Source organism: Heterocephalus glaber, unplaced genomic scaffold (genome assembly GCF_053883595.1).
Source record: "Heterocephalus glaber isolate CG9 unplaced genomic scaffold, H.glaber_assembly_v1.0 deba00001463, whole genome shotgun sequence".
In the NCBI taxonomy this organism is placed as follows: domain Eukaryota; kingdom Metazoa; phylum Chordata; class Mammalia; order Rodentia; family Bathyergidae; genus Heterocephalus; species Heterocephalus glaber.
The window spans coordinates 11,995,012-12,007,524 of NW_028258310.1; the positions used below are offsets into that span (position 1 = coordinate 11,995,012).

General features: G+C 36.1%; 1 protein-coding gene across 1 annotated transcript; it reads right to left on the reverse strand.

The window, feature by feature from the left end:
• Positions 1–528: 528 nt before the first annotated feature.
• Positions 529–10,374, reverse strand: LOC101706659 (ovomucoid-like). Its single transcript, XM_004854368.2, has 4 exons — positions 10,224–10,374; positions 8,449–8,474; positions 6,067–6,197; positions 529–702 (listed from the first exon to the last, which is right to left on the reverse strand). The coding sequence occupies exons 1-4, from the start codon at positions 10,276–10,278 to the stop codon at positions 639–641; spliced, it is 276 nt and encodes a 91-aa protein (XP_004854425.1). The 5' UTR covers positions 10,279–10,374; the 3' UTR covers positions 529–638.
• Positions 10,375–12,513: the final 2,139 nt, after the last annotated feature.

The window sequence follows — 12,513 nt, forward strand, 5'->3', positions numbered from 1 at the left end:
TCTGGTATTTGGTGGCTTGGATAATGTTCATTTTTGCCTATGTTCAGGTGTGACCATGGTGTAGTATTTGTGTTTTGATTCATCATAGTCATAGAGTGGCTTTTGCAGCTGTAAACATTTTATGAAATTGTTAATCTTAAACAGGAGACTATCAAAGCCCAGATGTAAGTACAGGCCAAACTATGCCAAGGCCAAGGTCAACTCCTGGGTTATCATGGGTTGTTTTTCTCTTCCTCATATTTTACATTGTTTAATAATTGTGCGTTTTCTTGCTTCTTTGTTCGATTAGAAACTGCACAAGTACAAAAATCTGTTTTGGTTACTACTGAACGCCAAGGGTCTAGCCATATCTTTGACTCTCATAGTAACTTAAACTTTATTGAATCATTGACTGCATTATTTAATTAGCCTATTAAACTGTGATTTGATAAATTAAACAGTTACTTTCTATTCAGCTTTGTATGTCTACAATCAAACACAGATCTCATACATGTCATTAAACATCCCAAGTCAAAGGAGATTTCCATAGGGTAATATTTATTGATTAGAAAAAATAAGACAATACAATAAATTCTGCTTTATGAAGGAAAGACGATGCTTAGTTCAAATGGTCTCACTCGTGATAAATGAAGAAATATTCAAGATTTGGGGGGTTTGCTGCACATTCCTCCATGTTGAATTGTAAGAGTATGATTCAATGCTCTAAAAGAATTGATATAAATAGTTAGAGATCATTTGTATGAAATATAACCTTTCTTCCTCTTAGTCTATATGCATTATAATAGAGATTTTAAGGGAATGGAGCCCTTAATTTGTAAACTCCTGACTTATAAACAGCCCATAGCTGTAAAGATTTTCCTCTCAGCTCACCACACCCTTTCACTGGGGAGGCCCCATTGCTTTGTAATCATGGTGAAAAACTATTGGAGTGTTTAGTAAATGTGTAACCCTACATGTTAAGTAGAGGGAGGGTAAATTAATGGCTTGCTGAGACACTTGGAGAAATCGTTTTACTGTGTCTGTAAGACTCATAATTTGGGGTAGTTACTGAGATAGACTGTTTTGAGGCTCACTTCAGAGTTGCTTTATGGGCTGCAATGGCCCTGCTGGCCAAGAACAAGATAAACACAGGAGTACGGAAAACAGGAGTGAAAAATATTTGCCTTCATCAGCAGAAACATAACAACAGCAAGCCATTTACTGCATTTTATACTAAATTATGGTCAGTGGACTTTGTTAATATATTTAATATGAAAGTGATCCATTAAAAAATTAAGGATAGCCATCTAGGAGCTATTGTAAAATTTAAAAAAAATTGTTAATTTTCTGTTAATACTTCCTATTTGAGATTGAGCAAGATAAGTATTTTGGAGTTTTTCTCTTTTTTATGTATAAAAGGGAATATCTTTTCCCTGCCTAACCATACAGTATCGGTGTGGGTCTCATAAGGGGCCTATTTGGGAAAGTACTTTCTAATAATAGCAGGGTTATAATCACATATAATTAGAAATAATAGTCTGAAAGTAATAGTATTTTGTTCTTTTTGTTTACTTTTGCTGTTTGTCTTTTTGTTTGTTTTGTTTTTGCTTTCCCTGCACCTACCACAGTGTTTGGAACTTACTAGGTATTAATTAAACAGTCTTCCTCTTTGCCTAGTTGTATCATAATAGAGATTTTAAGGAAAGGAAGCCCTTGATTTGTAAACAAAATACAAGATAAAAATGCAGCTCTGAGGATCAAATCCTGGACTTCACAAGTCAAGAAAGCACTCTACTACTGAGCTACAGCCCCAGCCCAATAACCTGTGTTTGAAAAATCCTAAAATTCTTTACAAATACAAAATTCTAACCATGAGCTATGATAATAGGTTCTGGGAGTCAAATTTCCAGATTTGTTTCTTTGTTTCTCCCCTTATGAGTTATGATAGTTGGATAAATTCCTAAATCTCTCTAAGGTTCAGTTTCACCATCTATAACATGGGAAGTGGTACCAATACTTACTTTGTAACATTTTTTTGAATATTGAATGAGGTTATTCCTATGTAGCACCAAGCACAATGAATATAATAAATGTTATTCAAAAATCAGATGTATTTGTTTCAAAAATGTTTCTAATCATGTATTCATTTTAATTTTATTTTTTATTAATATATTACAAATATATTTTGTTAAAATCTGCTCATACTATATGTATTATGTAATATCTTCCCTTATAACTTAATATTATATCATGATTATAATTAGAAAATTTGATATGTGATGTCTAGTGGGATTTTTAAAAAAGTGTACACAGGGCTGAAGATGGAGCTCAGTGGTAGAGCACTTGCCTAGAATGTGCAAGACCCTGGTCTGATCCTTCGCACAACAAAAAGTAAATATAATATTTGGCTAAAAAAGGATGAGCCTTATGGCAGACATAGAATCAGAGATCTTTGCTGTGCTTAGGTGTATTGACCTTGACTGTGCCAAGATGCAGAAACAAAGTACCAGGTAGAACCTAAACTGGTACTTGAATGATGGTGGGAGTTACTGCAGCTAGGGTAAGGGCATACTTGACCCCTTCACTTTATGATGAAAATGACCCACCTCCCAGTTTGGGAATGCCTTGATAACCTGAGAAGAAAGTAAACGTGGGCTGAAGGAGGTAAGAGTGACAGTTGGGGAGTCACATAATTCTTATGTATGAACTCCTTCCAAAATGGTAGGCATGAGAATCAGAAGGGATCTGTCCACTGGCTTGAGATCAAAAGAAGACAGGCACTGGTGCATAAGTGTACTAAACATCAGGGGTGCCATCGACAAGGATAGTTAAGTGGCAGCTCCACGACGGGAAAGAGCAGCTTTTATTTGAGAAATATGCACTTCTATCAGTTGTCTTTGAAGATGGTAAGAACTCTTGGGAAAATAGAAATCTTGGGAAATACAGGATTTCTTGCCAGTGAAATCAATTCTATACACAGTAACACAACTGCATTTACTGTTTCATAGGAAGTATTAATTGCAGATAGTATACTATAAATCATATTAGAATATTTAATTTTTTCCTAGTATTTTATTCCTAGAATGATTATGCTGAATAGATTTGTACACTATTCTTGGATAAGACCTTTAATAAGGAATCCAAAATAGCCAAATAAACTGAAAAAGAGCAAAATTGAAGAACTTGTACCTCCCGATTTCTAAATCTAACAGTAAAAACCTACAGTAATCAAGATATTGTGGTATTAATGCAAAAAGAAACATATTTATTCATTGAACTGAAAGTCCAGAAATGAACCAAATTGATTTCCAAAAAAGGTGCTAAACCAATTCAACAGGGAAAGTGTATTTCTTTTCACATGTTGCTAGAATAGCTACACACAAAATAATGAAATTGTGACCCCCACCTCATGCCATAGGTAAAACAAACAAGAAACAAAAACCCATCCCCCAAAGTCCCCAAAATAACATCAATAACAACAATAACAAAACAATCTGAAGATGGACACAAAACCTAAATGTAAGATCTAAAACTGTAAACTCAGAAGAAGACATCAGTAGATTTTCATAACTGGGTTAAGCAATGGTTTCTTAGCTGTGACACCAAAAGCACAAGCAGTAATAGATAAACTGGACTTCACCAAAATAAAATTGACTGTATTTCAGAAGACATCATTATTAAAATGAAAAGATAGCCCACGTAATGGGGAAAATAATTGGAAATAAACATTTAATGTGGAACTTGTATTCAGAATACATAAAGAACTCTTACAACACAACAGTAAAGGACAATCTGATTAGAAATGAGCAAAGAATCTGAATAAGCATTTGATAGTAGGCCCATTAAACCATATCTAACATTATTAGTAATTAGGGAAATACACTTCATACTTAGGGAGATACCTCTTCATACCCATTAAGAAGGTTATCATCAAGAAGATGGATATCATAAAAAAGATGGATAATAACATGTATTGGTGAGGATGTGGTGGAGTTGAAACCCTCAGATATTGCTAGTGTCATTACAAAGGTTTGAAAGTGGTCTGGAAACCAGTTTGGCAGTTCCTCAAAATGTTTAACATAGACTTACCATAAATCCCAGTGATTCACTCATAGGTTTACAGTCATGAAAAAACAATATGTGCTTACAAAAAACTTTGTATATGAACTTCATAGTAGTGAAAATTGTAAAACTCTGCAAATATATTAAAGACCACTAGATGTGCACTTCAAAGGAATAAATTTATTATTTTCCCTTCTATTGAAATTAAAATCTTAAAGATTAATTTTTAACACTAAGAGGTTGTTTTTATTTCCACATAAATCCCTTTCTCTTTCTTAATATTTATCATAACTCAAAATACTTTGAGATCTCAGTGGAGGGGTAGATAGTAGACCTGAAGCAAAGATCAAAGCGGAGAGCTATCCTAAACTTGGGAGGAGTAGGAATCCTTCTCTAGCACAGTTTCTCTGCCTCCCAGGGAATCCATCTGTGTGAACCACTGAATTATGACCACAATGGAGGTCATTTGGAGGCCTATGAGATGAAGGTCTTGGATGATCTGAAAGATACTGATGTACTGGCTGAGGGTAATTATGGTGTAGGTTATCTGATCTTAGTGAAAGAGTAATCACGGAATGCACTGTACTAGAGGGTAGTGAATATGAAGGTATGTTGATGGTAGGGTGACCAACCATTCTGATTTGTCTGTAACTGCTCTATTTTAGTACTCAAAGTCCCATATCCCAGGAAAACCCTCAGTCCCAGGAAAGTGGGCATGATTGGTTCTCCACTTGGTAGCAACACAAGGCCACTCTTGCTATTATTTACTAAGGGCCTGCTATGTGACAGGCACTATGCTAAGCCTTCTTTATGTATTATTTTTTAAAATCCACATAGGTGACCTCTAAGGTAATTCCAGAGCTTAAGCCATCTGTCTTAAATCATGTGATTTAACAGAGAAGCTGAGAGTCCAATCCCTATCTATAAGATTTAGTCTTCCCTCTTAATCACGTCATTCTGAGCCAAAAGAACAAGTGATAAAAAATTTTAAATTATCTATAAAGTGAGCTTTAATTTTATAAATTTATTTTATATCCATTAGTACATTCACTCTTCCTGAGAACCACCTGATGTATTTACTTAACACTTCCTAGGGGCATATTGAATAGTGACATTGTGGTAAATTCTGAGAACACAGCACATACCTACCTTGTGACTTCATGAGCTTAAATGTGGTAAAAGGACAAAAATAAACATATAGAAGATTAAAATATTTGGAATTATGATAAATATTAAGAATAGAAGAGAAGGGAATGAATGTGGAAAACACCAGTGATCAGTTTATTGTAGATAGGATTGTCAAGGAAGACGACTTATGGGCAGGTACTGTATATTTAGGCTGAAACTTAAAGGACAGAAAATGCACTGGCCTTGTGAACAGCAGGAGGAAAACATTGTTGTATGGGAAGGCAGCTTGCCCAAATTTTCCAAAGCAGGAAAGAGTTTCATATGTTTGAAAATATCAAGAAAGAAGAGTCACTGTGGCTGCAGCATATTTGGTGAGTGAAGCAGAAATACAGCCTTGGATTTGCAGTTAACAATTTCAAGGGCTGGGGATTTAGTGGTGCTGTGCCTGCCTCACAAGTGCAAGGTCTTGAGTTTGATCCCTGGTGGAGGGGCTATAATATTTTTCCAATATCACTTAACTGCACAGGGAAGATTTAACCCAGGTTCTTCTGATCTTGAGTGCTAAGACTTGTGGTTTTAGTGAAATCTTGTGAAGGGTAATGTTTCTTACAACTATGATTTTCAAAGATTTTAGAAACAAAATTTTTTTTTCCATCCAGAATCTCATATTGAAACTCATGTTCAAAGGCAAAGAAGGCAGGCCGCTCTTCTCAGTTGGGGATGGGACACTGCTATTTGTTTACTCTCTGTCACCCTCATTTGCCTCAAGCTCAGCTTCATATTACATCATTTTTTAGTTTACAGATTCACAAAATCGTAAATATCAGCTGTTATCAGTCATCTACGCGTTAGATTTTCAAAAGAGGGGTCTGGGTTTGGTTTTATGTTCTCACTCACATATTGGCGAAGCAGTACACGCAGGAATTAGAGTATGTGACGTTGTTAGAGGCGCACAATGGGCTGACTCGTATGGAGCATATGTGTTGCTGCTGTTCATTTTCTTCTTCATAATGGTGGCATGAAATAGTCTAAAAGAAAACTCACAGGTCATACTCTCTATACTGCAGTGATCTTTTAGTGCTTTTAATATAAGTGGTTGGTTGTTTTCTTTTGTACAAAAAGAAGATCACACTATGATAAATTATCATAAATATAAAACCCCAAAACTATATTATCATAAATTTAGCTGCCAGGGCCTTTAGTGTTACTGTCTTTTAGGGAAATTGAGGCTATAGAGTCCAGATTCTTGGCTGTGTAATGTGTCAGCAACTGGTGAGAAGAGAAGGAAAATATTACTAAGAAGTAATAAAAATAACTATAACCCCATGTGGGAGTGACCGGAAGCATCGTTCAGGTGCTTCTGAAAGCATTTTAATTCTTCAAAGATTTCCCCCTCGCCCAACACACCCTCTGTCTGGAACAGGACACAGTGCAGTCTTACTCTGGTATCTTCGGTAGTTTAGTCTTTTGGGGATTAGGGTTCTGGAACAGTAAGAGAAGGAGCCATCAAATTTTCCTAATTATCTTCCCACTGTAGTTTTTTTTTTTTGTATATCCTTTCATTGGTACATTTTAGGTGTTTGTTTTCCTCTGTATTACAAGTTGGACTAAACAGGATTTAGAAATCTTCAGCATGAGAATAATTTGTCTATGGGTAGGAGGTGGCTTGGGAAGTTCATGAGTATTAATAAGTAATAAGCAGTTTAGAATGCACTGCTACATTTTCATACTCCAGTGGTTCCCATCATAATGTATCCATTTACACAGAATATCAGATTACTCTCCTTTACATAAGATTTTAATGCCCCTCTTACAGCAACGTCCCCCAAACTTCAATCACTTGGTTCACAAATGCTTCTAAGTTCCTCTGCTATTTTTCTTTAAAAATATTTTTTCTTTAACTGGCTCATCTTTTAAACTTGACTAACAACCTTAGATTTATAGTAAATATGAATATCAACAACAGATTTGAAGCTATATTTTCCTAAAACATTAAAGGAAAGCAACGTTAAAGAAAAGCTGTGCTTATTGAAATAAAAGAGATTTATTGGCATATGAAGTAACATAATCATTAATACTATTACAAATAATTCAAGTCAATCTTTGAGAAACAGTTTATGTCTCTTAATCTCCTCTTTCAGTGGTTAAGTCTGACTGGTATGTTTAGGAGGGCAAAGAATTTATGCTTCAGTGGAATCTAAAACATGCAAATGACTTTTAACATTGGATATAAATATGGGAGAAATACTTAATTAGAGGAAATTATTAACACAAAAAACACAAGACTGAAGTAATAGACATAAAAATAGTTTAAGTTAATGAGAATCTAGGATGAAAAAAGAATTCTCTGAGGGAGCAAGAGGCTGAACAACAAATTATAGAAATGATCCCCCAAAATAACAACAAAAAGAATAATAAGGAAAATGGGGAAGAAGGATTTAAAATCTGAGAGAGGGAGGTGGGTGGGGAGGGAAAAGGGAATAAAAAGGAATCAAGATGGATTATGCACATGTACCTATTCTGTAAGATCAGTATAAATTTCATGTACTTTGAACACAGTCTAATAAAATTTTTAAAAAACAATGTAAAAAAGAGATTGGACAAAGGTGATTTTTAAGCATGCAGAAATTTTATCTTGAGAACACTAGGAGTCGTTATTTTAAATAGGAAGAAGTCTCATTCAGATTTACGTTTCTGAAAGTCCATTCTCAAGATTAGAAGAGAGGTCAGAAAGCTTTTCCTCCTAAAATCAAGTTAATAAATATTTTATGATTTGTTGACCTTTTGACCTCTGTTACAACTAATCAACTATGTTGTTCTAGTCTAAAAGCAACCAAAGATAAAATATAAACAAAGGGGCCTGCCTACATTCCAAAAAATTCTGTTTTTCTAAAATACATGGCCCTAGTTTGCCAACTCCTGGATCAAATTAAATGCAAGAAGAACATCAGATGGCTAGTGCAACAACATGGGCAAAAGTTTAGATCTTGAACCTGGGTGAAAATAATTAAATTGGAGGGAGAAAAAAAAAAATTAGGAGCTTTAATTGCCAGTGGTATACAAAGGCATGAGAGACCAGAATAGACTGAAATGAGTCTAGGTTTTACCTCAAATGGATTTTGACAGCACTATTTAGATTGAACTAAATCTAAATCTGTGTAGATTGAAAATGGCCAGATATTGGGAGTTTTGTAATGGCTTCATATGTTTCAAACTAATAGAAATTCTACAAATCTAAGATTGGAAAAACTATTCTTACACAGGAAATGGCAAACTTACCTTAAATACTTGCTTACCCAAAACATCTGAAATTTAAAAAAATTCAAAGGATCAATTAAAATAATGCATTATTGAAATATGACCATCTCATTTTCCCATTAAGTGGTCACATACAAATCAGTAACTGTGAAATTTGTAGAAAAATGATTGTCTTATTCATAGGAGGTTTATCTAGCCATGTTTGATTCTCAATGAAGTACCCTAGTTAGGAAGACAGACTCCATATTGCTGCTCGACCCACCTCCCTGTCCTTTAGATGAACTCAGAAGGAGGAAGCTTAGAAACCTCCTCCCCTTAAAAGGTCGCTTTAGAAATAACAATTAATCAACTATTGTTTTACAAATGTTCTAACAGCAGGACGTTCCGCTTCGGTACCTTTTGCTTGCTTTACTAGTTCTATCCCATAGGGGTCGCCTAGAAACTGTTGGCCTCAAAGGTGTATAGAACATGTTTGTCAACCCCCAGTCGAGGCTCGAGTCCGATGCTCGGCTCAGGTCCCGGCTGGTAATAAACTCCTGTGTGGATTTAATATCGGTCTCTGGTTGGTTCTCTCTCGCTGGGTCTAACACTCAAACATTGTTTCCTTCTTCTCCTCATGCCTGGGAATCTAATACCCCCTCAGGCAACTCAAAATTAGCCCGTTCTAGGTTTAATGCTGCACTTGGACAGGAAGCAATTAAATTCAAGCTTCATCCTCCAGAAGTCAGCAATATTATTCACTGGTGGACTACTCAGGCATTGTATAGACCTATTTTAGAGAAAGGTCTAGATTTTCATAGTCATCCTAGCTGCCTACTAATAGAAATCTTCAATACCTGCCTTCCTTTCTGGTTATTTTCTGCTTTGAATGGACCTTTTTTTTTTTTTTTTTTTTTCTAAATTATACTTGTTTTTAAGGAAGCCCTTTCTTTTTTTTAATTGGTACGTTTTAGGTATACAATACAATGACATTCATCATTGGAAATTTGCACCTTTACGTAATCTCTCTTGGTTCTTATTTTTCCCCCCTTCCTCTGCCCTCCTTTCAACTCCCCCATCCTTTGCTATTTACAAAGACTTTGTTTCCATTTTCTCATTTTCCCATATTAATTCCATTCCCTTTTAAGGAAGCCTTTTATGTTTACAACACTGCATTAACATTTGCTTACTCAAGCTATTCAGAGTTCTCCTTACTCTCATATTTTATATTTCACTTGACTTCATTTAGCCACTGCACCAGACCTTCTCTTTGCATTTGTATCTACCTGCACCGTTTACCTAGTGGATTCAGTTTTACATCATGAACTTCAGTTGTTGGTGTCACTTTGCTGGAGTGAGTTAGGAAGAGCTGAGCCTTCTCTTAAGGTTTCATGACACCTACTGATACTCTAGTAGTAAGCAATGGCTAAAACTGACACTGCTTTGTGTAGAATGCATTTGTGTACACACACACACAATATCAATGTGTGGAAAAGTAAGGGGGGTGAGGAAGAGGGAGTGGACTGAAAATTGATAATTAACAGAGAAGGCCAAATTATTTGCCAGATATTGATTATAACTCTCAGAGATAATTTTTTAAATTTCTCAAGTCTGCAATTGTTTATGCCAGAGTTCTTGATATATTAACCAAGTGAACCACTGATACTTATTCTAGTTGAGGTAGTAAATTCTTTAACTCTGAGAAAATACTAAGAGTTTCAAGAATTCCTACATCTCAATAGCAATTATTACTGACTAGCTACTGCCCTTGGAAAATCAAATGTTCTCTCCTCCAAGATTCTTTGGTAAGTACTTACATGAGAGATAACCAGTAGCCAGGATAGCCAGGAAGAAGTTTTTCATCTTTTCCATGAGGAGCAATATAATTCATCCACTTGAGTTCCTTTCCTCAAGAGTTTACTACGCTCAGCGTTCCTGATAAACCAACGGCTACAGTCCTGTTATTAGAACCTCAGAACCCATTATGATGTCATTATGAAATGATCTATTTCCGTGTGACACCACGGGGAAAGACACAGGTTACTACAGGGTCTAGACCAAGAAGACTTTCAGAACATATTTTATTCTTAACAGGCTGCAAAATTATGCTATGATAGTGCATTTTAATATTATTTTGTTTAATTGGTTACTATTCAGTCCCATAGAAGTATATTCTGCTCTTTAACTATCAAGAGGAAACAAATGTGAAAAAGATGAACTGAGAATCAATAATTCTGGAGATTTTTCAAAATCTACATGTGTGCCCTCTATTTCTGTTTCTTTCAACATCAAGATTCTGATTCAGTAGGTCCAGAGTAGAGAACTGGTAGAATCAGGAATCCCAAATTTTATACTACAGGGCTAAGTCTCTGTATGGTTCCTTCCTTATTCTCCAAAGGAAATTTTTATGTTTTGTTAAAATCATGTCTTTATCCTTTGTTATTATTATGCCTATTTCTACCTCCCTAGACATAGCACTTACCATCTCATATTTAACATAAAACATTAAAGAAATAATTAGAGATAACCATGCAGACTCCAGGCTATTATGTTATTTTGTTGAAATACCAGGCATGAATAACAGGGAAGGGATTTGGAGATCATATAAAATCAGGGATTCTGTGTTATCAAGGCAAAAATATGAGAGAATCAGGTCTAACTCAAAAGGAAAGGAGTCTTTTAAAAAATAAGATCTGATCTCAGGTCTCCCAGAGACATCAGGTTCTTCTCATGGAAGAGTCTGAATAATAGAGATGGACTATTTTAAAACAGACAATTCCTTCTATAGAGCAATGGAATGAAAAGAAAGATTGAGCCAAGAAAATTAGGTTCTCACTGTATTTCCCAGTTCTTACTAGGATGAATAAGTCCTGTTCTGTTTCCAAAATAAACTTCAGGTTTATTTTGGCTCAAATTTTAGTGGTCAGCCAGCTCCAAAGAGTAAACAGGATGGCAGATCAACATGGGGAGGAAAAGGTGCTCACATTTAAAAGTGAGGAAGGAGAGGGAGAAGGAAGGAGATGGAGGGAGATATGGCCTTCTAGATCATAACTCCCAATGACTTGTTTTTTCTGATTGGATCACACCTCTTAACAGTGAAGTTAGCTACAGTGTTTCCATGGTTTAATTATTGCGGCAAAGTGGAACAGCTCAGTGCTATAGCCAAGTGTTACTACTCAGTGTAACAGCCAAGTGCCATAGCTCTGAGCCACAGCTGAGTGTTACAGCTCTGGGTCATGGCTATTACAATTTGAAGACTCAAGAATCTGATGGTCACTTGAAGAGGTGAAGAAAAACCTTTACTATGCTGGTGGATTCAGAGGAGTTTGTACTTTGAAGTCTGAGTGCTCAACCAGAAATAAGAGCCTCCTTACATAGGGATCTATAGGGTAGGCAAGTATGCTCACTGAAGTAGAAGGGTTGAGTTACAGAACCTTCTTGAAAGGCATAGTGGGTGAGCATGTTCACAAAACCAGAAAGGTGAAGTTACAGAACATTCCTGAAAGGCATAGTGGGTGAACATCCTCACAGAAGCAAAGGGGTGGACTTAAAGAACTATTCCTGAGAGGTCATGAAGTTCAAACAGTTACAAAACATTTTGATATATTGGGCAGGACAGCTGCCCAGCAGCACCAACTGTACATTTCTGGAACAAAACATTCTATGGAAAAAAAACATGGAGGCAAGGCAAGGGTCTGTCTTATTGTATAGTATTACTCTATCACAATCACCTTCCAAAAGTACTACCTATAAGCACATGAGGCTTTTGGGAGACATCTAGATATAAACCATAACAGAGACCTGAATTTCTCATCTTTGAGGCTTGTCTTGGTACTTTCCTCATTGCTGAGACACAATATCCAACATCTTCAACATATATGACAGGTTTATTTTGGCTCACAGTTACAGTTCATGATCAACTGGTTCCAGGGCAAGAATAGCATGGCAGAGGGGCATAGCAGGGGAAAACTCCTCACATCTTGGCAGTCAGGAAGCAGAGTGAAGGGAGGAGCCAGGGAGGGAGAGATACCCTTCTAGGTCATGCCCCCAGCCACCTCCCAACCAGGCCCCACCTCATAATGGCAAGTCAGCTACAGCATACTCATG